Below are 27,856 nucleotides of genomic sequence, written 5' to 3'. Positions count from 1 at the left end.
TTGGTGGTCAGAAGACCCAGAGGTGCTGGAGCATGGCAGCCTCGCTTCTGTCAGACTGTGGCTGCAGCGTAGTAGCTAGCAACCATCAGTGTGAATGTGTGCGTGAATGACTGGTAAAGAGCTTTGGGGTCTTCTAAACTTGATAATGCGCTATGAAAGTACAGGCCTGGTGGAACTGCATGTTTGCTGAGCTCATTATAGGAGCTACTTCTTGGTGAAACCCTGGTTAAAACGTTAAAGGGGTAAGAAAGGAGCAATGTTGTGATGACTTCCTGAAGGTGGAGTTTCAAAATGAACAGGAGTCTTTAAAGAGACAAAGGGCAAATTCAAGGTGTTAATTTAGGAAGCAACATTTCTTTTAGGTCATATTTGATATATAGTATTTTTTATAACAACTGAAGGTAAGATAGTTACTCGATTGTGCTGTAAAATCCCTTATTGTATTGGAAAATACAATAAGTAAGCATGCATTCAGGAATAGATCTTCGTAGTGTTTGATTAAAGTGTGATGAATCAGGGGCACATCTAAGAGCTGCAGTTCTAGCAAGAGTTGCAGAGTCCTGGTCTAGATGACCCCACCAAGCAGAGGAAAACATACGACTGACCAGTGTGCTAATCTGCAGGAAGTCTGCAGGACCTCAGCTTGCTGCAGACAGGGGACCTGCGGCCTTGGCCAGAAAAAGTGCTAAGTGGTGTCTGAGAGGAACTGTAAGTGCTGCAAAAAAAGAAAGCTGTTCTGCACTAGAACAGAAAACAAACCATTTGGCCAAGGGCTTCTGTTTTTGTTGCTTTCATGGCTTCATTCGTTGACCGCGTGTCCTTCAGCATGATTCACAACAAGATGGGACCATTAACTGTACAAAAGGCAAAAACCATCTTGGATCTGGGTTTTTTTGTTTGTGTTTTTGCCTCTGAAGTCGGACTGAGGGCAGACTGGACGCTTCACTGACTCCATGTCTCATATTAAGGGGCATTGTGAAAGGTTACCATTTTTTATCTGTGTAGAGTTTAGAAGATACTTCAGAAAAACATCCCTTGCATTTGTTTTCATTTTATGCCATTGGTTCAGTTTTGCTAGCTTTCAAGACAATCTCTATTTACATAGAATATATAAACTTTTAATCAGATTATACATTCCTTCTTTTTATAGTTGTTTATTTTAGCTAAATGTAGGAATAATGAGTGACATTTTGTGTTTTCTGTTTTTTCCCCTCTTGCTTTGCAGATTGATTTGTGTTTTAGTTCACGTCCCTGTGTGTTCACTGGTTGGCTCTCTCGTCTTTCTCAAAGCTGTTCCAAATCCCCCTGATTAATCTCACCTGGAGGGAACTAATATCATTCAGCACCCTTGTGTTGGTATAAACTCTGTTTTATTTGCTGATTCTTCCATTATCATTTTCTGTCTTCCTCATGATCTCTCTCTGAGTTTGTTTTCATCCAGCTTTCTATGTTAATTCAGAACTATTGACTTCAGATTGATCCAACAGAGCATGACACAAGCTGAAATAAATCAACTTGGTAACACTCTAATTTATTGAGTATAACTCCATACATGTGTACTTTAGGTATGCTTGTTTTTAAATGCATGCATAATGAGTCATCCATTATTTATATTTCTAAAGCTAATTTATCTTAAAAGTAAGTTTTCTAAAAAAAAATGACTATCTCACACCTGTGACTGTCTTTACATCTGTCCTTTTTGCAGTACCCACGTCAGACTGTAGGGAGGAATCTAGACGCGTCCTGGACCTGTAAGTTTATTACTCTACTCACGTCCGTACACACCCCCTACTCCCAATTTAGATTTCTTTATTTTAACATCCATGTTCATAAACTTGGTGGAAAACATAAAGCATCATTTGGAAAAAATAGCAGAGGCAGAGAGAGGCCATTTCTACTCAGCAGAAATCAAACTAATCTTCGCCATCTACCCAGCCATCTTTTTGCGTACACCGATTAGAAAAGAAGCTAAGAACTGTTACAACAGATAAGATAGAGGGATTAAATTCAAGGAATATGTGTCTGCAAGTCTAGTTCTCCTTTCTCCCATAGAGGATCATTATTTGAATCAACAATTTTTATCACGCTTCATTTTTCCTGCATGTTCAGACTGTTATTCATCAAGTCTCAGGATGAGCCAGGAAGGAGAGAGTTTAAGAGAGGGGGCAGATTATGTCGAGGGTAAATGAATCAGTGTTACTTTCCAGAAACGTAATTGACATCAATGTGCATGTGTGACTGTGTGAGCGCAAACGGGGGCTCAGAAGGTGGGTGGTCTGTCTGCTCTGCAACGCTGCAAGCAGACAGAGACATGAAGCTGAAAAAGTCCTCTCCGCTGGCTGCAGACGTTATCCAGCTGGAGTCGCACCAAGCCACCGGTAATATGTTTCCCCAGACCGGGAGCCGAATGGAGCAGAGGGCATCTAATGAACCAGAAATCTCTGCTCCCTTCCTCAATTTGAAAAGCTACTAAATCTTCACTTCGGTCTGCGTGCGGCTCAAATGGGCAGGAAAGAAGCGGCTTCATGGGCCATTTATTGTTCCTTCTTCAGACCTAATATATCTGCATCCTTACCGTTTAATTTCAAACACCAAATCCCGCGACTTGTCGACATGGTGATTTATGTGCTTCAAAATCAGATAAATAAGCAGTCGACACCTCGTCAGAGCTGGTCTGTCTTGGTTATTCAGATAGCGTGTTGGCTTTCAAGGAAGAGGAAACTTTCAAAGCTGGAAACTACAAGCGATGTACACCGGTTATTTTTTTTTTCTTTCTGACGCAACACATAATTAGCTGTGTTATTTAGTTGGTAGTCAAATCAAATCCTAAAATAATCCACCAGCTGTGAAAGTCAGCTTAGTGTGTCTATTGTTCAGCTGCTCCTTTTTGCATTTCTGTGTTTTGTGTGTCTCTCCTTCCTGATAGCGTTGTTACATTTAGCTCTGTGTGTCCACACTGATGTTCTGCATATCATTTTAAATCCATGCAAAACCAAAGATTATCAAAATAGAGGGACAGATATAACAAATAAAAATCTACAATAAACTGATTTCAACCCCTGAGTAGTACCCGTGTTGGTGAAGCTTTTTACTTCACTTGGAATATTCAGTCATTTTGAGGTTACATCAATCCGAAATAAAAGTTGATTGTTGGAGTTTCTTGACATGTACTCATTGTTATGCTATCATCATAGTTTGGAGAGAGTCTGCAAATTACCTAATTGTATGAAAGTCCAAGTCAGGGGAACTGACTGACAGCTGAACTGTTGGACTTATTGTATGTTTAATGAAAAGACACCAACACTAAGATATCCATCCATCCATCCATTTTCCTTCACCCTTGTCCCTCAGTGGGGTTGGGAGGGGTGCTGGTGCCTATCTCCAGCTCACGTTCCGGGCGAGAGGCGGGGTACACTAAGATATGATGTTTGCAAAATTATGATTTGGAAATGCTTTTCTATAAAATATGATGGATGAATTTATTTGTTGTTCTAACAGCCTGATTTCACCCAAAATGTTTCCTACAAGAAAGATGAAGCGAGATTTAATTTTTCAGCATCACAGTCCAAGCATCACAAAACGTTATGTTCTGTGAAGTCCAAGCCAAAGTTCAGGATTAAATCTGCCTGAAAATCTCTACAGTGGATAAAAGAAGACCCCACAATCTGATGGATCCGAAACAGTGCAGCGAGCTTGAGGGGCCATGTTGGGATGTGTTGGGGGAGACTGGGAGAAGATGAAACAGATCATTACGTCAAACCAACTATGCTTTGGTTACTAACTTGTATTTCTGCATATATTTCAGGATATTGTGCATTCCTTCAATCAAACAAGTGTAGATGTAACTGTTTTAATAATATAGTATGTCCAAAAAAAAGTTGTCATGACTCGACATTCTCCTGCCAAAAGACTCAACTCACCCAAATCTACCATTTTGACTTTATTTGCTAAAGTGCTTTAATGATAGGTTTCTGACCAAGTGTTGCAGCTCATATATTAAAACAGATTTTAAAATATTAGTAATGACCTTAAACATAATTCTTATGAAACATATGGTAGGCTAAATTCACTTTCACTGATAAGTTTTTTTTTGTTTGTTTTTTTTTACACAAAAATCTACCCACTTTACTCTTGTGGTTCTTACCTTCACAACTTCACAGACTCCATGAAATGAGGCCTTCCTCCTAACTATTTGGTCACATGATGAATATGACTGTTTCCTAGCAGCAGGGGGTGACTCAACTCACCCTTTGGCTCAGATTACCCCAGAGAAAGGAAGCAGGAATGCTTAAAGCAGTGGTTCTTAACCTTTTTTGAGGTACCGAACCCACCAGTTTCATGTGCGCGTTCACTGAACCCTTCTGTAGTGATAAATAAAATATGATCCCCCCGCCCCCAAATTCAAGACATAGGGGTGCCCCAACTAGACTCTAGTTCTAGAGAACCATTCTTTTTCGAGTCCTGATGCAAAAACTTTCTGCCGGTCTGCTAGTCCACAATGTACATTAGCATGTGTTTACTACTGTAGCTTGTGTTTGCGAGACGGTCACGCACGTGGTAACTGCGCTGTTATGTGAAATGGGCATTAGCCAATGAAACGCAGCCCCTGTGGTAAGGTCCGTGTGTGTGAACGTGTTCCCGTGGTTTTGTGTCTCTCTGTTGCTGTGAGACGCTGGTGACCCTCTGACCTCATGAGATGGACGCCCACCCTCCCCCTCTTGGATGAATGGATGACTTCGCAGTACCGATTTAAAGAAATCTTTAATAAAAGACAAGTGTTATCACCCTTTTTGAGAAGATTGACACGGACTCATAACAAATATACCATGACACAGTTCGCAACGTTACTCAAGCAAATCGCAAACTTTTGAACACACTCAAAATACACAGAGACTACGACTGATTATCTTCCATATCCAAGCTCTCTACTACAGTATTTTTTTTTTTTTTTGGCTGTTGGTACAGTACAACTTTAGCACACGAAGGGAATGTATAATGCGTATATTGTGAAACACGGTGTCCTGGTTTGCAGCAATGATCTACTGAGTGAAGAGACACTCTAAATGGAAAAAAAAAAAAAAGAAATCCCTCACTGACCCACAGCAGCAAGATGTTACAACAACCTCCGTGGAAATGGATGGGGAAGAAACAGGAAGACGAGAGAGATAAGGAAGAGGCAGGGTGTTTTGCTGTCAGGAGTGGCAGGTGAAAAGGAAATGGGAGGCAGGAGACACCGGCAGGGAAAGGAGCGAGTGGAGAAGGAGCGAGTAGAGGTGCGAGAGGTTAAAGCGTTCCTTCGTCTAGCAGTTTGTTGATGCCGTTGCAGATCTTCCTCAGAGAGAGTCTGTACTCCTCTCCGTCCCCGTACAGCTCCACCAGGAAATCCCCGTTGGCAAAATGGTTGAAAACGTGATCAATGCGTGCGTGTGAGCGCGCGGTCAGGTGCCCCTCCACCAGGGTGTGAAGCAGGTCCCTGCACTCCAGCAGGAGCTCCACCAGGATGTTCCTGTCGAAGGTATATTCCACCTCGTAAAACGACACCGCCGTCATGGCCGCCTGGTTCATCTTCTTCTTGAAGCGCTCCACGGTGTCCAGCTCGTCGGGACTGAACTGGTGGTTGCGGTACAAGATGCCGATCTTCAGGGCAATCTTGATCACGTCCTTGATGATCTTGTGCGCTTCTTTTTTGCTCTTGGTGAACTCCCGGGTCGCTTTGTAGAGCTCGTCCAGGATCTCGCTGCTGGTGTCGTCTGTAAGCATGTTGGCCACCGCCAAGGTCGCCATCTTGCTCAGGATCTTCTTTTGGGCCTGCATGGCCAGGGAGCGAGAGTTAAAGCTCTCCTGTCCTGAAGGAAGACAAAGGGAACAGAGAGCAGGATGTGAGACGAGAAGGTAATTCAAAGTTTCACAGCAACATCAAAAACCAGCTGAAAATGTTGCTGAAATGTTGCTTTTCTACAGCCTGTGTTCATAATGCTAACGGTCATTCATCAGAGCTTACAGGATGCGTACTCCATTTTACAGAGTACTGCATGATGAGGTAACTTATTTGCACTTTGAAAATGACACATAATTACATGCTTACTGCAGATTACCAAAATAATTCACACTGTGTTTAAGGAGTACTTAAGGGATACTTTACTTTCCAAGAGAATTACATGTTTCTGTCACAAGCTGGCAAGTTATTTCCTGAATCTTTGTGAACACGTCCTTGAACCTGTATGATAACATTCCAGTCCTTCTAAGTTCATTTTCTGGAACATCAAGGATACTTCTGCAAAACCTGCAGCTTCACAAAACTGCCAAGTATGTTTTCTCAAGCTCTAAGAAAGTTTTTCTTTATTTCCTTTTTCCTGAAAAACCTGAAAATATGTGAAACTTTTACGTTCTGGAGAGTACTCTTTATGTTAGACTATAAATTGAGAAAAATACCCTTTACGTCCTTTTTGCCAACCTGTGTATTTCAGGTTACTGGTACAGGATACATGCAAAGCAAACACACTCTGGTCTCTGAAAGTGGTGATTTCCGAGCAGCACCTTGTAAGTTCTGGGAAAGTAAGTTGAATCTACCAGGAAATGACTCTGTATTATTAAGTTTCAAAAAGTACCAGAAATGAAACCTACAAGCTGTTTAAGAAAGCAGCGTGTAGGTTCTAGAAAGTACCTTGCAGTCTTCTGTTTTTTTTTTTTTATCTTGAGAACAGTGAGTCTTTGAAATTTTATCTTGATACTGTAAACAAAACACAGCGTGCATCCCTGTACGTGTTTATACTATGAGCTTTGACTAATCTCCGTGGTGTTCAGTGTGTTTGCACAAACCAGCTGAAGTCCATCTGGATAAATTAGCTTTTGAAACTGTTGACCTATTTGAAAAAAAAAAAAAAAGTCCAAACTTTTCTTTGACCTTACATTCATAACCCCCCACCCCCCCCCCAAATAAGTATGCGCTGTTTTATTTTTAACAAAGCAATGCAGAGGTCTAACTATGTTCTCTGAACTTATTGTTGTGCGTTTATGCAGCTGGATGCAGTTGAGGTAGTTTCAGTAAATATGACAGCAAAATACAACCCATTCACGAACAACGGACACATGTCAGGCAAACATCTGTGTACGTCACAGTGAATAAAGCTCATATAAAACAAAACAAATTAGAAACATGAGCACTCAAAACGAGGCGCAGCCTCATTCTGCAGCAGGGCGGCGGCCTCCCCGGAGCAGGCCGCCGTCTTTGGAAGGCTTCGCCGTCGGCTCTGGATCACATCAAACAGCTGTCCTCTGATAGGAGTCTTTAACAAGTCCGGAAAACAAATCCCCCATTTTTTGTGGAGTCCCTCTGGATCCACAATTTGTCCTGCAGAGGCGAACATGAAAGGCTCTCTGTTCGGTTATCCAGCGGGAGCCGGCAGGCTGGCACGTGTCAGTGTGAATGTGAGGAGTGGGGCTTTATTTAGGCGCCACCCAACTTCAAATTACACACCGGATAACTTCCTTTATGATTAAAGGCGAGGAGAGAGGCTTCACTTTTCTCTCCTGCTCCGCGGGCACATCGCCAAGCCTCCTCTTCCTCCTCCACATGTTCCTCTAAAGACGGGGAGAGGAGGAGGCCAAATTCAAGGAACAACGCACGATTTGTCGCCACTGCGTTTTGTTTCTACCAGACGGATATTATTGGCATGTTTTAAATTCACACCAGCGTCGCATCATGATCTGCTTGTTTGCTGTGGAAATACAAACACAGAGCAGAGGTTGAGTGGTGCCCCCCCCCAGCCCCCACATCGGGGAGAAACCTAATCCGTGGCATTTCACATGAATGTGGAGAAGTGACATTTCATCTGTTGGTCTGAAGCTAAATGACATTTCATGAAATACAATTAGCCCATCATGACATTTAACAACAAATAAGGCAAATTCCTTTGTCTACAGTCGTTCACTCTCCCCCAGCACCACCACAACTACGGCCCTCCTACTCCTTCGACAGGTCTGGTGCTCTTAACCAAAAAAATTAGCTGGGCTAATGACGAACCCACGTTTGGTGGCTGGGAGAGACATAAACCAGCTGTTGGATGCCTGTGCAGTCTTATGAGTTTATGCCCCATTTCAGTGGCGTCATGCCCCAGACTTTCAGTTTTCGGTGGTTATATTTTAGGTTGGCTGTCCAAAACTACACGGTTTGTTCTGGGAAGAGTCATTCGTCCAGATGTTTGATCTGTTTGGATAACACCAGCAGAGATCTTCATTTAAATTAGTTCACATGAACCTTTGCAGTGTTGCTTGGTGGGTGTAAAATTATCACTCTGTGGAGATGGCTAACTTCAGGAGGGTTTTTTTAGACCATTTCTGGGAAAGTTGATACCCAGACCTAAAAAATATAAATATATATTTATTTAAACAAAATAAAATATGAATATAAAGGTTGTGTGCCATGAAACTGATAGTTTCAATGTGTTTATTTGATTCTAAGCGAGTTGCACAGATTGATGTTGGGTTTTAATTTTTTTTTCTTTTATGCGAACTAGTAATTATTGCCATGTCGAATATTGTTTTAACACATTTCATCAAACTCTTAAATGTTTTATGTTTAAATATTTATGTGGCCATTTCATCTGCTCAATTTTAAAAGGTAATTACCAAAACTCATTATATTTCAGCTATTTGTTTAATCACTACTCCACAACAGCTATTTTTTCCAACTATGTCTTTATTCTTATATGCACCAAAAATACTTTTCAGCAGCTACCAAATCAGCTGAGAAATTTCAATTTATCCTGGGACTTCACTTCCTTTTCTGTAAAATCTAATTAAAAAACATAATTTCATAACAGAAATAATCCTAGGAGGACACCTTCGACACTTTTAAACAATTTACTGAAAGTTTCTCCTTCTCACTGCTCTTCATGTGAAGAATAGTGACAGCACAGCGCGGGCTAAAAAAAAACAATATATCAACGTAAATATTACAAGTGCATGCTAGTTTCCATGATATTTGAATAGCAGCATCAGGGTGTGTAACTGGTTTTCATTAGTCAGATCTGCGCCGCTCATCAACAGGCTCTCTTTGTCACTGTCATTTCCCGTTTCTATCAAGCGGCTCTTTGTTCCAGCGAGCCTCTGATATTCAGAAACCCGACAGGACGCGCCGATAAAGGTGACAGCCTGCTGGTTGTAGAGCTGCTCTGGATATGAGACTTTACCAATTTGTGGAGCCACTCGCTCTCTAAGCGCATTCATCTTTTGTTCATTAGAGAGATCCCTGATTATTACAATCAACGCAGATTGAGATAATGACTGCAGAGAGAGTTTGTTTCTGCTTCTGCGAGGCTATAAACAGGCCTCTGACGAGGTGGGTGATTCAGAGTCTGGCTAAAGATACAGAGCGAACGAGGGTGGATGATTACGGAAAGTGCACATGAAGACGCTGAGATGTCCAAGCTTTCTCACACACACACACTCGCACACAGCCTGTCACCCAGAGGCTGTGATGAACGACATGCATGAACCAGAGTGTCAGAAGGAGTTAGAGAAGAGTCCAAGCTGTCAGGAGAGAAAACTGTCCGCCCTGTTCCTCGTCCTCATCCCGCTCCTGTACCGTCTCCGCTACCTGCTCGTTATTTTTACTGCCTCACTTGTCCTGAAGTGTTGAAATAAAGTAGGCGCTCCATGCGGCATGTGGGAATTCGCTGCTGGGAAACAAACCACCGATGTTGGGGCCTTTGCACAAGCGCTGGCCCCATCAAAGCGGTTGAACACGAGTGCTGTGGGAGTTTGTGAAGTTTACTTTAACGTGAGGATTAGTAAGGTGCTTGCTGTTCTCTGCCTGTGGCTGTTGACCAGACAGTCTCTCTCTGTCCCGCCTGATGTTTTTAGAGGCCTGAGTCAACAGTTTCTGCTGCGTTGCATCAGAGCATGCATCCAGTGTGGAACCTGGAGAACAGCCAGGCCAGCTCTGCCGAAGGCGTCTTTTGGCAGAAAGCGTCCAACTGGACGGATCATTTCCATTTTAGCCAGAAACACTCGCAGTGTATCAAGAAGAGGGTCTTAGATTTGTAATGAATGATGAGCTTCAGGATGCGACTGAGATTAGATGTTCAGCTGCCAAGGAAAATGATCCATGTGTGAGGCAACAGCAGCATGTTTAAACAAGCCTATGCATTTTTTTTATTTTTAGTAGGAAAGATAAATAATTTAAAGTTTCTGTGGATGCAGTAGTTTTTATTTTTATCGAATAAGTAATGCTTATGTTCTCATTCGAGCCCTTGTGTGCAGAAACTCCAACAAAAAAACACTTCTCCTGTTTCCCCCAAACTGACCAGAGAATACTGCAGGTATACAGAGAAGCTCAGAAATCCATTTTCCAAACCCAAGTCAGGTCTCGTTTCTCTGATGACTTGGATAAACATTCTCTCACTGGATGCATGCCATCTTGTCTATGGCAATCTACTGCTATGGGGCACAAATAAAAATTATACAATTGTACAGCAGTCTCTTAATATGTGACAATGTGACTTAATATTGTTTGAAATACTCCTAAATGTAAACATGCAAAAAAAAAAAAAGCTGAATTATTTTGAAAATCACTGAGGAATAATGAAAAGTTGTGACTCTGCAACAATAAACAGGTAAAGATGATGGATGGATGGAGTAAGAAATGATATTCAGCCCTTTACGTAGAAAGAAAAATAGCAACAATGAGATGACTTTTGTTCTGTGAAGAATCTGTAAATGTATTTGTAATGACATAGGTGGCACCTTTTAGTCCCTGTGTTCAAATTGGCTGGATGCTTAGAGTCGGAGCCTTTTCTTAAGAATGTTATGAGTTTCAGGATTTACAAGCTTATTTGAAAGCCACATCTACAAAGTACACAATAAGATCAACTAATTACAAGTTACAAAATAAGTACGCAAAGTAGTGCGCGAATGAAAGCATGTTGTTATTGCAATGCATTGAACAGGAAGTGCTTTTATTTTGAAGTGACTGACGCCAGCTGAGCAGCGAAAATGTCAAAGGACAAGCTAAGCTTTGAAAAGACCCGAGTTAAGATTTTTAAGTTTGAGAGAAATCCATGAGCTCAAGACTTTAAATCTACAACTAACATAATTAAATTATGAGTTATTAATAAGCCACATCCAGGAATGTACCATGGCTAATAAATCAAATGTACCATTTTACGGGAAAATATGAAAAACCACCTGTCAGCGCTTCTCTCTGTGGCTTCAAGCATAAAGACTTACCTCTATCAATTGATTAATGAGATAAAGATGAACTTTGACTCTCTCAGGAGTTGAATTCTGCGACTTGAATCACAATTTCTTAAGTGAAATAATGACCACTGAACATAGTACCATATTATTGGATGAAATATTTCTATGATGAAAAGAATCAGCAAAGAATAAATCAAATTCGTATTGAGTAAAATAATGGAGGATCAGTTAATTATTCATAAAGTCAACAAAAAATAAACGGACAAAGTTGATTTTGACACCTTATCAGATCTGAATGTGTTGCAAAGATAAACATCAAGTAGGTTAATTTTCTGCACATTTTCTGTCGTAGTCCGAATGCTAAATGGGGCTCGGATCCCAATGCTTGTGTTGGTTTCATTCCAGAGTAACCAGAAGAGTGAGCCATCAGCGGGGGCCGGTGGCTAACGCGGAGGAGCGCGGCTGGCCTTCACTGAGTCAAAGCCAGGGGGGAATTATCAGCCGGATCGCAGCAGAGCACACACGTCTGACTGAGGCGGCCCTGTAAGCCCAGAATGTAAGTTATTTTAAGGTGTGCTTTGCTTCATACCTCAACGGCAGAGAGAAGCAAGTTCAGGGCAGCTGAATATTTGCAGCCGTCGTCACCATGAAAAGAATGAGTATCTGTCAGGATATCTGGAATATTTTAGGAACGTGTGGATGATGATGGCGCAGCAGGGACGTAGGAGAAAATAGGATTGGTCTCTGCTCCTCGTGGCGGATTCGATGACATTTCTGTCACTGGTGTAACAGAAATGTCATCAAAAATATTCAAAAATATTTTTACCTAATAATTAAGCATACATGATTTGAATTGGATGTCATATAAATTAGAAGAAAAAATATCCAGAAGCCCAAACCTGCTTAAAATACAACTTCGCGCTTCACAAGGATCGAAATAGGAGGCGTTGAATGGCTTATGATATAAAAAACCATCAATGTAATTAGAGCAGTTTAAATATAATCTTAAGTTTATTTTACTTTCAGCTGTGGAATTTGCCACTGGCAAAAAGCTGGGGACATTCAATCCCAAAGACCCAAATATTAACCTTACAGCAGGATTTCTATTCTTTTTTATGTGCTTTTAAATGTGGACCGAAACTAGGAAATATGTTTCCTATAAAGGTATGTGATAAGCTCACTGCAAAGCGAAAGTGTCTCTCCCATATAAAGGTCTCTATCAACACAAGTATGGCAAGCTGATTTATCATAAAACAAATACAAGGTTCTTCAAAGCAAATATTCCTAATTAAATTTATCAAGTGAAAAATAACATTTACCTGCAGTTTAGTGCAGTTATTTAACACAAATAATTTAATGTTGGTTCTCTGAGAACATAAAATCTAAGCTAATGGATGTTAAATCTGTGCAATTCTGAACTGTGCACACGTGTCGAATTCACACAGTTTTGCTGAATGAGGCACGTCTAATGTCTTACTTACAGACATTATGATGCTCCACGAATATCCTTGAGGGATCAAATAATTTTGAGGCGACTCAATCAGAACGTATCAGAAATCTTCATTAGTGCAAGCAGCACAGTTTAGCATGGGATTAAATAAGGTTATCATTAGTTAACTGCTGCTTCATTTGAGTTGCAATCCTGGTTAATCTGTAGAAATGGTGCACATGTGTGAACAAAGGCCATCATTAAGAAAGTAAACTATCTGGATAGAACAGAGCGTGCTTTCATTTGGGAAAGCCAGATGTGTCTTTTTAACGATGCTAGCCGAACAACAGCAACAAATCTGATGGAGACGTGTTAATATTTTACTGACTGTCAGAACAATGGTGAACATACGAGCAATTAATCGGCTGCATTCTGGAAAAAAAAAAAAAAAAAGTTCCCGGGCAATAAATCAAGCGCACCCTCACATAGAAGACTCAGCTCTGCTCCATCAGACAGACATGTGGTCTGTGGCTCACAAATGGTTTACCTTCACCTCTAATTAGGGGTGATGGTATGTAAACCACAGACTCACATTCTGACTCCAATCTGAAGACTTTGTTTTTGGTCCTTAAGCGTAACTCAAGTCCAGATCTGAGACGCACGTCTCCTTCTCTGCCACGCAACGATAAGCAACAAGTATGTCTCAGACAAAAAGGCAGATGAAAACAGTGAAGAAGAAGGAAACTTGACCAAATTTTGACCAAAATGACAAAATCCGTCTCTGCAATTGTCATCTGCAGTCGGTTTACCACTAATATGGTATTGATTTATATTATATAGACTTTTTTTTTCTTCTTTATGTTGGTTCCCTCAGAGTAATGTGGGTCCAGCTGGAGCCTTTCTGTGAGGAGTCTCCATAATCTCCCAATGATTTGTGTGGGTTTTCTCTGAGGACTCAGGTTTCCTCCTACAGTCCAAAACAAGCGTATTTGGTGAAAAGGAGATTCTAAATTGCCCTGAGTTGAGGGTGTGTGGTAAATTGTTTGGTGTCTTGTTCTGGTGATCTGTCCAGGTTGGGCCCCACCTTGACCTTACGACCATAAGGTCGACACGGACAAACTCGTTTTACCCCCTTAGAAGGACTGCTGTTCCTAGATGGCGACATTGAAAAAGAAAAATATGATTCATACACACAAAACCTGTTTGAGGTTGTTGCTGATAACATGTGTCCAGTATGAACAAAACCTGGTTACTCTACCAGAACAGGTGCAAGAGACGTATTTCCAGCCAACACTGAACATTATTATCTGGGTACACTAGAGACATGGAGGTCTATGGACATTCATTTCATATGGCTATGCCTGAATCAGTTAGGCCTGTATTTACTTTTCCTCCCAAAAGATTCGCATTTATTGCTCTTTCCAAAAAGTGTTACTTCAAACAGCCAAACAATGAAGGCTGCTGACAGATGGCCTGTTTTTCCAAAGTGCAGAAAGGTGGAAGAGTGCTCTTTCGACGGCGACAAACAATAAAAAAAAAAAACGCTGTTGATTTCTGCAACACTTCTTTGAAACCCATTTATTGCCATCAAAAGTTTTGGCTGGTCATTTTCTTTCCATCTGCAACCAATTTTCCATTCACAGGCAGCCCTGTTTTGTAAATGCACGAGTGGATACCAGGTCACACTTTGAACCCCGTAAAAGCTGACACAGCTATAATTTCCCCAGACATGTTTTTCCATTTCTTGCAATTTCCTTAATTTCCTCTGGGCCTCCAGGTGTGTCATAAAGTCGACCTTTAGAATTTGCGTTTCACATACAAGTAAGAAGCTCGCGATTGGACCGTAAGGGAGAAAAAAAAGTCTAAAAAAAGGCGATTCTTTGTGAAGTTTAAATCCACAGAGCACAAATACAGCTTCAGCAAGCCCTGAAGGCCACCAGGGGAAAGAGCTCCTCACAGAACAGGAGGCTGACAGCTGAACTTCCTCCTGCATTGCCTTGGCTCTCTGGTTTGCCTTTGGTTGAATATAAGGAGCTGCAGCAGAGCCTCTCTGACTGGATTTACAAGGCTTGAGCAGAACAATGGAGCGGGTCACTCGGCAAGACTTAAACGGGGGTTTAATAGCTTGCTGGGTAAAGTGTTAAACAGGCCTGAGAGGCCAGTGGATTTAGGAAGGGAGCAGAGGAGGCGGCCTGTGCCAGCTGGTAGCACTGGAGGAAAGGCTTTTATTTTTGAGTCCGAGACTCGAGAGCTTCTCTCTCCCTCTTCTGGAGAGCACAAATAGATAGTAAACACTGCAAATTATATACCGACTTTCATATGTGATGGGGAAGGGAACAAAAAAAAAAAAAAAAAAACCAGAAGGAATGAAATGTAGTCATTTTTGTCTCCTCACTTTGGATCTGCACCACCAAAATGTATTTTTGACTCCCACAACACGACACAGATGACTCAGACACGCCGCCCCTGCACAATCGCAGTCTGTTATATTGCATGTGTGTGTGTGTGTGTGTGTGTGTGTGTGTGTGTGTGTGTGTGTGTGTTTCTGGATGAAAGTAAGTGATTGCAATTGAGAAAGATACAATATCAAACATGAGAAGGACCACGGGGACAATGCAGCGTTGTAGCAAGTGTCGTTCAGCAGCGCGGCAGTCTGACGGCGCGGCAGTCTGCAAAGGCCAAACCTGAGATGGAAGATGCCATTAGCAGCTGCTCAAGATGTAGGGGAGCAGTCAGAGCTTCGACGTTAATAAATAACTCGGTTTGAATATCTCGATGACTGGCACCTGAATGAAGTGGGGTCGTGGACTCGCCAGTCTTTATAGATGTAGATCAGTTAGAGTTGTGGATGTGACGGCAGAAGTCGCCTCAATGGGTTTAAAACCTTAGGAATCACTTTTTCGCACAAGAAGACAAAGTGAGTCCTTTTTTTTTTTTGCTGTGTTTTACTTTTATGCAGGTGATACTTTCTCTGCTTAGCCTACTTTTTATTTGTGGAAACTGTAAGAGGCAAAAAAAAAAAAAAGAAAAAAAAAGAGCCTAGATTGCACAATGAAAACATCAGTAACTTGAAGACAAAGAACAGAAATGAACAAGACGGTAAGTGAATAAAATCGCTCAGATTTATGTTTAATACAGTATGTGACATTTACATGACTTGAATCTGATGGAGAATCGCTGGAGGGAGCTAAAGATTAGGGTGATGGCAAGAAGCCCTTCACTCCTTAATAACTTAGAGATCAACTTTAAAAGTAACTCTGTAAAAAGCTGTTAGAGCAATTTAAAAAAAAACGTTTGATCAGTTTGGCCTCAAAGATTTTTCTAATGATTAGAATGAAAGTATCAGTAATTCTTGACATATTTTTCTAATACAGCGTGAATAAAAGGACAGATTATTTTTTTTAATTAATATCTATTTTACATGGCTTTGTTTGGTTTTAAACCACTGAAATTGTGAATACATTTCCTTTAGTTTTTGCAAACAACTTACTGAATTATTTGGTGCAGAAATGCCAAAAAAAAGTTAAAACAGTGACATCTTCACACACTTTTGGCAGAATTTGAGAAGTGAATAAGTTTCATTTCCTTCTTCCATTAAAATGCAGTGATAAAAATTACTTTTCAAAACAAAGCTTGACATTTTAATTGCGCGGGTCAGCTGCAAAGAATAACCCCCCACGTTGCCTCGGGTGTTGTTGAACAAGATCTGCTGATATCTCCGTTACAGGCTTGTGCATTTAGAGCTGAAACCTTACGGCCGCGTTCGGAGCGACTGCAAATACGACACGTTTCCAAAATCTGACATCTAGAACAAACTGTTCCTTCTGCTGTTTTCACATCCAGATTCCAATTTCATCTCCACAAAAGACTTTAGACTTCTTTAGATGTTCAGAAAAACAGAGGAAAAGAAAAGCAACATGTCGTAAGTTGCCAGAGCTGCTTCGACGCACGAGGGCATTAATTTTACAGATGTTGGAATTACCAACAAAGGTTGGATGCACTGAAAAATTCACTTCTATGATGATGGGAGTCAAACACATATGTCTAAGATTTCCTGCTGCTTTTTAGTTGTTGGCTAGAATTTGGAAAATGTAAACTTCATCCACAGTCGTCCCCATATTTAACACAAAATGCAGGGTCAAGAAACTCGCAGTCATCTCGTCATCATTTGGGAGTTCTCAAATTACTTAGAAGCACATCAGAGTTTCTGTATGGAAACATCTAAACTTCACAGTAATCTCAGTCAGCGTCGTTATATCCCGTCTGAGGACGATTATTCTGTTCTCTACCGATCAGCACAAGAACCATTTAAAAGTAGTACAAGAGTCGTCAGCCACAGACCTCACAAGCTTGTAGATGAATGCACCTGTAACAGACAAGTCTCCCACCATAAGACAACGTTTGAAAGAATAGCTCTATTTGTCTGGGGAATGGTTTAAATGTCTCTTCTGCAAGGAAGGAAGTCACTTAGGAACTTCTCTGAATCAGGAAGGACACAGAGCAGATCGCCTTTGGCCGCCGGCTCAGCCTTATTTAATGCGTAGTCCCTCATCTCGTTCTTTGTCTCTCGGTTTTAATGGCCACATCCCTAAAGAGCTGAGCCCGAGAGACGAGGCGAAAGAAGGAAGAGGCAAAAGACGTTTTGACTGATTAATGTGCCAAAGGCCTGCTGCATCCACGAGAGGAGCGAGAGAGGGGGTGAGAGATGCAGCGGCGCTTAGAGCTGCACCTTTCTTTTTGTGAATGCAGGAGAAGATGATGACGTCAAAAAGTGGTATCCAGGACATCCGGAGAGGGCACAAGTACTGGACCGCAGGCTCCTGAGAGAATGCGACACGCTGACCCTGTACAGCTGATGTCTTCGGCAGATGTCGTTCCCTCCTGTGTGCTATTGTTCACAAAGCGAATGGAGTCAGGCCAACAATTAGCTGGTTAGCTGGGCATGGGAACTGGCTGGAGGCGATCCCACTTCTCAGCTTCCCTCCTCTGGGATCGTTTCTGGAAAACTACTCCTGTTGTGTGGGTGTTGGTGGAAGCCAAAAATACTCAAGACTTCTAAATGAGAAAATGACAGATTTCCTTCTGTCCAACGTCAACTTCCGCCACACATTTTTCTTCCTTTCTTGCTTTTTTTTGTTGCTATTTTTCTTTCTTTCTTCTTTTTCTCCTTCCTCCCTTCGCTACGTTTGCTGTTTGGATTGCAGACACGCAACGATTTGGATATGCAGCTGAGCAAAGAATCAAGCCGCAGCGCTTCCCTAGAAATTATTTGATTCATAAAAGAGCACCTCTCTATTTATAGAAAGATGAATGCGTGTCTGTTTATGTGACAGAGAGAGCCATAATGACAGACCGTGAAACCAGGACCCAATAAAATACAGAAGAAGACGATAATAAAATCCAAACAGTCTTGCGGCCCCCGAGACCCGGACTCAAAGTTTCTTCTGTGGTTTTCATCCGAATGAAGGAAGCTGTGAGTTTTGTCGAGAAGAAGACAGGGCGAGGAAAAAGTGAGCGGGGCGGACAGTATGTACATTTTAATTTCACACCTTTCAGTCAAGATTGATAGAAGTTATCCCATGAAAGTGGGAGGGATACGGGGAAAAGAAAGGCAAGACATTTGGGGAGGATTTCCTAACTTCGCCGTCATAAAAAGGAATGAATACAACCAAAGACTTCTTCATTTTTTTCTTCATTTTTGCAAGATATTGTGACAGGATCCTAGAGAGAACAAAGAAGGTGTTGATGTAAGAGACAGGATGCCCATATTTAGACTGTCTCTGTGTTACTTCAGAGACAGACCTGCACCTAAAACACTGTCACCACCTCTAGCATCGTCTGCAGCTGCATAATTAGCTGCCTGTAATGGAGCTAATAGCAAAAATTCAAGCTGGAAGACTCCGCCTCTTCCGTTCGCCCATCGGCGTCATGCTCATCTCCGACCTCAGCTCTGGACCTCACCCGGCGCGTCCAATGATCAATCAAGCTCTTCATAAAAGGATCCACACCGAAGCCGTCAGCCGCTTCCCAGCTGCGTTCAACCCACCACCGCCCCTTCTCCACCCACAACCTTCGGCTCTCCAGGATGGCACCCTTTCCTGACCTCCACCACCAGTGTCGGGCCCCGGGGGAGAGCATCCCTAATCGGTTATCGGGATGTTCATCGAGTTCACATCAAATCTCAGCTCAAATCAGCTACCGGGGCCCGAGCGCCAAAGAACTTATTCATTCCTGTCATTTAATCTTTTAATTGTTCCTTTTTCTCCGTCTGAATCTTTCCAGATTGAAGTGTCTTTCTTTGTCTGTCTCTTCCTCTCTGTCCATTTCCTACCACATCCACAATGCAGAGTGGCAAGGAAGCAAGCATTCTTTTAATTTTTTACATTTATTAAATTTTTTTACGGACCCCTCAGAAAGCCTCTCCTTCATCGACCCGTGGCCAAGTCTCAGCGTGCCGCCGTCCAAGCACCGACATCTTTCCTCAGGCCTTCCTCTTCCTGGTTTGTTTGAGTTTACTCTCTTTTAACTGGGTTTCTTTACATGAATGAGAAACGCCGCCTCGACCACTGACTGATTTATACGTCACCCCGCCACCCCCTCTCCTACAAACAAGATGTTTCCGGGATTCTTGACCTATAATCTATGCCGTTTGGGCTTTTGATGCCACATGTTTATTTAAAGACAAACAGGACAGTAGCAAACAGATTGAAGTAATCCCCAACGCACACCCAGTTACAAATGTTAAGAAGGCAAAGGTTAACCCAGAAACGGGGCAGGGCTTCAGCTGTCTGTGCGCCTAAATTAAAAGGTTGCTCTCGCTTTGATTGGAGTCATAAAATTGGAAATGCTGTGAGCTTTGGCCTTTCAGGAGCTCAGCCTGCTTGACACGCCGTAGTGTAAAAGCCAAAGCTCTCTACTCCCAACTTTTACCGCTAACTAATGACCAGGAAATAACTGTGGTTCGCTCGCACTCGAATAAATACCCAAATGCACATTTCTGCTTTTTGTGTTCTGACTGCATTCTTTCTTCTAACGCTTTTTTTTTTTTTTTTGCTCTGGACCTAAGCCTAATTATTGCAAGAGTTTATCTAAATCCTGGCTCTCATGTGAGGAACAAAGTATTTTTTATTTTTTCTTGACAAAGTGCTCAGAACTCCCAGGTACAAAGCTTTAATGTGACGTACTGCCGAACCGGTTTTTCATAGTTATTCCACTTTTTCCTGCCACAGCCTTAAAAAAAAAATGCTACAATCAGCATACTTCGCCTCAGCTGTGCCAGAGCGAAGTGTGAAAAGCTGTGCGTACAACTAGCCTCCTACCTCACCTTGTTTTCTGAAACACACTTTAGCTCCTTCTGCGGAGAGCAATTTCAGCTTAATACCATCTGGATATGCTGTAGTAAGCGTGTATTTTAGGAAAAGGTAGCGAAGACAGAACCCAGATGGCGGCGCCTTTCCATAAACGCGTCACTAAAGCTGAAACTGAAAGCTGAAGAAAACTATTTTGAGCAATCCCAACGTGGAAACGTAAAGCATCACATCTCAGACTTTCTGCATCAGAGCAAAATGTTTAAGACATTCGGACCAGACGTCAGCTGCAGCCCGACTCTCCATCGACACACACAGACCGTAACACACTCAATTTAATATCAGTTTTTAATAACAGCTCTGCCGTGGGAGGAGAGTGGAGGGGGACTAAACCCTTCTCAAATGTCCCACTATCCCTATAAAATGCCACTGAGTTATAGTGTCAGCACATGCATCTGCACACCGGGGGAAAATGCTCTAGCAGTGACTTGGGAGTTGTAGGAATAGTTTTCTGCAGCAGCGATTGGAAAACTTTCTCCTGAGTCGTCTTTTCCACTTGCAGCTAAACTCCCTCTTTTCTTTCCTCTCCTCAGTTAGTGTTATATTTTTCCAGACCCAGCTCTCAGTGTCCTGAACCTGTGTGTAGTAATGTGTGTGTGTGTGGGTGTGTGTGTGTGCGTGTGTGTGTGTGTGTGTGCGCAGCTGGTTTTGTGCAGACTGCATCTGTGGGGCAGATTAAAGGCAGAGGAGGGGAGAGTCGAGGTTGCATGCATTTGTGGCGTTCAAGACTAGAGGAAAGGGAAAAGAGTGTGGATGAGCATATATGAACGTGTTGCAGTGACTGCAGGCTGACTTGATCTAGCTGCCTGTCTCATGTGTGGCCATGACATGAGTAATAACAGAGTAGATGATTGCACAAATGCCAACATAGACGTATAAAATACAAAATTACATGTAAATACTTATTGATTTTGTTGGGTGCAACCCACTTCTGACATTCTGTATTCAAAACAACCTTAAAAGTAGCTGAATAAGTGACTCCATATCCAGCAGCTGCTGGGAGGAAGGATCTGCGATTACACTCCTTTGTGCATTTAGGATGTGGCAGTCGTCTCTCACTGCAGGAGTGTGTGATGTGATAGACCAACAAATGAAATGCATGGTTACAAAGTAGAAGAAAGTTTTACAGATTTATGTCTAAATAAAAGTCTAGGGACATTGTAAGAGTTAAACCCATTTCACCCCCACTCTTTTTTTTCACAGCTTCTAACAAATTTAATTCATAAATGCTCTGTTTTAATCTTGTTTCTGCTAAAGAAATGAACATCCATAGCATGATGCTGCCACCACCGTGTTATGCTACTAGTATGTTTTTTGTTGCATTTGGTAGGTTTAACTTACACACTGAATTTCACTGCAAAAATCTGTTTTGTTTTTTTCTTCTCAATTTTAGCTCGGTTTCTTTCCTTTACTTATCACTCATCATGCAGTGAGCAAGGTGGGTTCATTATTAACAAGTCAACGTGTAACGGCAACTGATGCACGTATTTAAAATCATGTACAACCAGAGAGAGTTAGGCTAAATACAATACAGTTTTTATTTTTAGAAAACGGGAAGGCCACACGTCCTTTTCTATTTCTGTGCATGTTGGCCGATCCCAGAGAATCCCGTTAAAACGTTTGTGGTTGTCATGTGACAAAATGTGGCAAAGTTCAAGCGGTACGACTCGCTTCTGGTAAAGCTGCTGTCTGTGGGTGTGTAAACGGGTGAGAGTTGGGACTCGGCTGGCGGAAGATCAAACTTCAGCTGCGTCTTCAGAAACATCTGCTGGTGCGAGTTTGGAATGGAGGCACATCGGCCGCCCTCATGCCCTGATGGATCGCAGATCTATTATTACAACAGCCAAGCTTTTCATCAACACCATCTTCCCTGGAAAAACGGACTGAAAAACAAAACGCTGGAAATAGTTCTGCAGATGGCTGATTGGGGTTTGGTGTTAAGAGTCGCATCACCATGATGACTCAGCCAAAACTTTTCCGTGGGTTGATTTTTCTCTCCACCAACATGATATAACAACTCCAGAGGCAATTCAAACTGGACATTAGAGATATCTGATAGATCGGTGAAATGCAGCGTCTAGTCAGCGTGGGCTGCAGATCAGACTGTGACCGTATAATGAAAGGACAGAGTTATCAATGGGCACAGATGTAGACAGATGAGTGATTATAAATGAGGGAAAGAAACCAGCTAGGGAATGAGAAGAAAATAAAAACGTTCGTGAAATTCAGAGCTTGTGCTCTTCTGAGAGACAGCATGTTGCCTTATTGGCACATTTTGAAACTTTTTTCTTTGTCTGGATTGTTAATAATTTAAGATTTTGAAATTCAGACTTGTCTTTTAAAAACTTAAAATTCAACCAACCAACTTAAATGTGATAATATTCGAAGACTTGTACAGATATTTACATGAAATCCAAAAATATTTTTTAGCTACTGTAATCGTTGACTCCTAAAGACATTTCAGCTAACAGCAGGGGATGAGTTAATAGTAAAACAATGACCTGCTTAATATGAACATCGAGCATCAAATGAGCTAAATGCTAACTGCTAATTGACGCACCAGTTCGACACTCCTTACATATTAAAAACAGATTGCAATGTTTCATTGCTAGTTTGAGCGTGAAGAACAACTTAACAGCTATTTGCTAATTAGTTATTAAGTAATGTCAAACGTCTAGTAAATGAACAAAGGAGAGATAGTTCCCAATGCTAACAGTTTCTAATGCTAATTGCTTTTAATGCTAACAAAGTTACTTGCTACAGTGAATGCTTTGGTAACGTCACACTGCAGAACATCAGTCAGCTCAATCAATGACCCAATCAATACATCAACTGATTCAGATTAGTTACATTTATTGATCTAACTATATTTTTAAGGATCAGTTACAGGGATGCAGTTTTTAGAGACTATAGCAGCAGCTGAAAATTGGCATTTTTTAAAATATATATTTTTGGTTTTGTTTTTTTTTTCCCCCAAACTTTGTTTACTTTGCTCTAGAACGTATGATCATCTAGACTGGAAATAATCACCTGACTTTATTTGCAGAGTGAACTACAAATTTCTAGATTTAAAAAAAAAAAGTACTCATTATTAAAAAAAACATGTTACTTTTAGCAGTCCAAACATATATCATATATCCTAATATAATTAACTTAGGACATAAAGGAACATGTTCACAAATATATTTTTGTAACATTTTGTGCACCTCTGGTCCAAACGGATACAAACCATTAAAAGTGCCGATAAGTGGCCAGTACCAGCAGCTTCTGCTGCATTCTGTCATCACTCAGCCATTTTTGACACCAAACTCTGAACTTCATGGTGAACTCCAACTTTCTTCAGCAGGACTTTGGACTTCATGGGATTTAGTTTACATTTTTCTGACTGGAAACTGTTTATAAGTACAAACAGAATGCACTGTTATCATTTGTGCTCTAAATTAGGCGGGTACAGACAGAATCAAACATCAGAATCAAAGTTATTCAACATCAAACATCAGATGTTTGATGTTGAACATCTGAAAAACAACAACTTCACTAGAAAGCTGTTGTTTTTCATTTGTTTCAATTGAAATAAGTAAATGATGTGGTCTCTTTTTGTAAATGCCTAGCAGAATAACTGAGTTTGCATCCCATAATTCCTGCTGTGTCAGGATCATTTTTCAAAAATGCTGGACTTGATTCCTGTTGTTTTTAATGCTGGCATTTACATATGTACCTAAAAAATGTTTTTCTCTCCCTTTGAGCAACATGTGAAGAACCTTTTCTGGCTTTGAGATTCACTCCATCTGAAATAAATTGGATGAGAGAAAAGGTTCGCTTTATTTATAGACCGTTTTGAACATATGTCAGCATTTACATTTGGCTGGGAAGCAGAAGCCTTGTAGCATACAAGCCTTTCCTTCTGTTGGAGTTTATGCTGCACAGACGTCTCCATAGACTTTAAGCTAGTTTTGCATTTATCTGTATGACATGAATAGAACATTTCAAGGATAAGGCCTGTGTTTTGATTTGCAATTTGCTGTGGACCCGAAAAACAAAGATAAAAAAATAAAAATAAAAAATAAAAAATTACCACACGGATTGAAAATCTCAAGTGCATTGTTTTTTGATGGCTCAGATGATTTGGAACTAGTTCCAGCATGGTTTTTATCTACATTATGAGCTGGGGGTGCTCTACAACCAAACCAGCACTTTCTCGTGGCAGAGGAAGTGGATCTGTGCCGTGCTGCTGGAACTGCCCAGCAGGTTTCATATTGACATACAACAAAATGCAAAGACCACACGGTCGACTGCCTTTATTTACAGTTTTGGCGTGCGTGCATGCGTAGCCGCGCCAGCTTCCCCCCTCAGGTGATTAAAAACCGTATTTTCCTTTCGTCAGCAACAGCGCTGTCATGACTTTACCGTCTCAATGTTCTCCACAAACATCGTAAACCTCCGCTGACGTTCTGTGTTCAAAACAACTGCGTGAGATCAAGGTAGAAGAAGCTTAATAAGTGGCTCAATATCCAAGCGCAGGCACGCACTCTGAGTTCAGCGCGGCTTTTGTGAAATTCAGAGAAGGTAAACTGTGACCTAAGGCTCCTGGGCAGGAATGTGAGGGTGAAATAAACTCAACAAATAAAATGTTCCGCACACAGCAATTATCAGCGACTCGAGTTCTAGAGTCACCTGAAACAAAATCCCTCGGTGTTTATGCGGCTGACGCTGTGGAGCGAGGTATGCGCGCATCAAGCTGAGTTCAGTCACACATCATCACTGGGGAAAAAAATTAAAAATGGTGGCAGTGTGTGAGAGTGAGAGAGATTCCAAATAAACCTGTTTCCAGAATGCCATGTATCACGTTTCATTGTGGGATAAAGTATCCTGCCGCTGATAGCAACACAGCGGCAGGAACTGCAGCACAGCAACAAAACATGATGCATTCTGAGAATGAGTCAGGCTTTCACTGACTCTCGATCTGCAAAAATATCCGGCCTTCGCAGTTCCTTTCAGCATGAGAAGCAAAGGTAACCAACAAACATTGTTCCTCTCAGATGCAGGGTTTTTAAAATCTGGGGAGTGAAGGTGACAAAAAAAAAATCTCCACGCTATTAAGCACTGAAAAGTTATGTAAATTAAATAACTTGGAACTATCTTTTCATACATTCATACTAAAAATATACTTGGCACAAAAACAAAAGGAAGTCTTTTTTTTTTTGGTATTGTTGCCACAATGAAACTAACGATTATTTTAGTCATCGATTAATTTACAGACTGTTCTGACGATTAATTGGATGAAAAAAGTGACACTTTTTGCACATTTTTCATTGAAGCCTTTTCTATGCAACATTAGAAATACATTAAGATTCATAAAACGAGTAATTCAACTCATTTTTAAAATATTTTTATTGCCTAAAATGCAACAACATAGCATTCCTGGAGTGTAAACTTGATTATTTGTAGCAAACGATGCACTGGCAGCTAAAACTTCATTCTAACATCAACATGTGAAAAATTCAGCCCTCTGGTTTGACTTGGCATCAATACAGGGCTGGCATGTTGATTGTTTTCTTTCTTTTTTTAGATTAACCAATTACTAAATGGATAGCAAAAGGTGCTTAAGATATATATATATATATATATATATATATATATATATATATATATATATATATATATATATATATATATATTTATTTTTTTTTTTTTTTACATAATTTGAACCAGGTGAAGCTAAAACTATAAAACTATGGCATTTGAGGAGTTTTGGACAAAACATATTTACAAAAAAGGTTATTATTTTAAAGACAAAATGTGCATATTTTCTATACAGTCTAATTCCTGCTTTGAGTGTGTTGCTCTTTCAGCAGCTAATGATTAATGTATCACTAAATTAGTTACTTCAATATTGATTAATCACAATTAATCTGACTAATCATTTTAGCTCCTTGGCTAATAAATCACAGGAAAGCCTGTTGATTTTCCCCTTTGCGGATTATCATTCATGAACATGGAGCTGCTTTTGCTGGCCAGCAGCCTGATCAGACACTGCTGTGGGTTTGCAGACACTAGTAGTAGTGATGTGGGAATTTATTTTCTCCATTGCCTCCAATGACAACAAGCCTTCTTCATCCATCCTCATCATTGGTAGATTGAATTTAACACACGTCTTTAGGGCACAACCCACATCCTCATCCATGAACGTTGTGATTTTTTTGTGCTCAGGTTGTTATTACTCTCTTCTTATGATCTGAATAAAGCTGTAATAAAGCCTCTTTATATTCAGGTTCCCTTCTCCTTTCAAATGGACCAAATGGAAAGACAGACAAAGGTCCAGATGGACAGACAGATGGTTCATCCGGGCATAATTAATACAGAAAGCTCCATGTTGTCCATGGAAAAGGCCACATCGACATGATTAAGGAATAAATGAAAGGAGGAAATCATTGGACAGAGCTGATCGACAGCCTTGTCTGGCTGTACGCACACAAGCAGGAGAGAAACGCCTCACTTGTTGATGATGTCAAGTCCTGCAATTTAACTCAAAATGCGTCCCCAATTGGCTTCATCCCCCACCGTCTTGCTTTAAATCCTGTAAAGACCCACAATCCAGATAACCGCCCGCAGTAAAAACCCTGCCTGAGAGTTTAATGTGTAACTCTCCTCATTATTGCTGTAAACTTTTGCCCTGTGCACTCAGTCACACCGTAAACTTTTCTCCTTTTTATGAAGCAACCTTTGTGGATCCACTGGAAAAGGCTTTCATCCTCTCTCGCACCCTGCGATGCATCAGGAGGATCCAGGCGTTTGGGGACCCTGCAGTCTCTCTCTCTCTCTCTCTCTCTGGCTGCATGTGTTGATGAACAAACCGGCTGCACGTGTCAGAGCTTGCCTGTTCCTGGTGGCGACTGAGGCAGCTTTCATCCAGACACCCGGTGACGCTGTGCCTGCCACCAGCATCAAAGCACGACTTCTCTCCAACGCCTCGGAGAGCATCGGGAAAATGTCAAACGGTTTGGTTGCTTTGGGGGTAAATCGCTGCTTCATGTGAAGTTTGGGAGTCTGATGACGTATTTAAAGCTGACGATGAACTTTCTGAGTCTTTGCAAAACACTTCAAAAGACGAGTGTGTGTAACTGTAAGCGCCGCCTGCATGACAGTAAAATGAGCTTACCTGCCGAGATGTCTCCGTCACTTTGCTCTCCAGAGTCTGAATCCATCTTCCCCCTTTTAGGACGAGCGGAGGCTGCAGAAACTCTCTTAGTCCTCTCCCCTCCTTCGTCTCTTTCCTTCTCAGAGAAGAGTGCGATTCTTAACCGAGTGGGAAAAAAGAAGACATGAAAAAAAAAAAATAAAAAAATGCAACTTCTGGTGTTTTATTCTCTCCCTCTTAACGAGCTGAGCTTCCTCCCTCTGCCTGGATCTCTGTAGTTGTGAGAGGAGCGCTGCTGGTTTGCTGAGCTGTCTGTCCTCTTGGGTTTTGTTGAGCTCCCTCACTTTCCCTCTTTACTTCTCCTTCTCATCTACTTTCCCGTCTCTGGCGCTCCCTCCCCTTTGCTTACTCTCAGTCCGTCCCCCTCTGCATTTCTCCCTGCCTTTTTCCTGCCACTCTGTCCCTCCTCTTCCTCCTCCTCCTCTTCCTCCTCCTCCTCATTGCTGTGACACTCTTCTCCCTCTACTCAAACTGTTTTTTTTCTTTACCTCTCTCTGTATGCTGCGAGCGCTGTCTCTTCCTCTTTCGCTCTTCCTCTCTCCCTCCCTTTCTGTCACTGGCTAAGAGTGCTGCCTGTGTTTCAGCACAGCAATGGGAAGGACTCATTCACGGAGACTTGAAATGCAACTGCAGCACCAAAAAAATCCCATGACCTTTTCCCAA

The 27,856-nt window shown here is 41.4% G+C and overlaps 1 protein-coding gene and 1 long non-coding RNA gene across 2 annotated transcripts; one reads left to right on the top strand and one right to left on the bottom strand.

The window, feature by feature from the left end:
- The first annotated feature begins 776 nt into the window (after nt 1-776).
- On the top strand, nt 777-26,798 carry LOC106911184 (uncharacterized). The gene is made up of 3 exons (XR_015762486.1): nt 777-1,751; nt 11,605-11,755; nt 26,713-26,798. It is a non-coding gene; the product is annotated as an uncharacterized LOC106911184 (long non-coding RNA).
- tnfaip8l3 (tumor necrosis factor, alpha-induced protein 8-like 3) lies at nt 4,743-27,630 on the bottom strand. The gene is made up of 2 exons (XM_088004192.1): nt 27,155-27,630; nt 4,743-5,846 (listed from the first exon to the last, which is right to left on the bottom strand). Exons 1-2 carry the CDS (start codon nt 27,198-27,200, stop codon nt 5,284-5,286), a joined length of 609 nt encoding a protein of 202 aa, XP_087860318.1. The 5' UTR covers nt 27,201-27,630; the 3' UTR covers nt 4,743-5,283.
- Nucleotides 27,631-27,856: the final 226 nt, after the last annotated feature.

The sequence above is a fragment of the Poecilia mexicana genome, unplaced genomic scaffold (genome assembly GCF_051168715.1).
Source record: "Poecilia mexicana isolate PSO_F unplaced genomic scaffold, ASM5116871v1 scaffold_3, whole genome shotgun sequence".
NCBI classification, from domain to species: domain Eukaryota; kingdom Metazoa; phylum Chordata; class Actinopteri; order Cyprinodontiformes; family Poeciliidae; genus Poecilia; species Poecilia mexicana.
The sequence above is the reverse complement of the archived record's forward strand: the minus strand, read 5'-3'. Positions and strand labels throughout refer to the sequence as shown.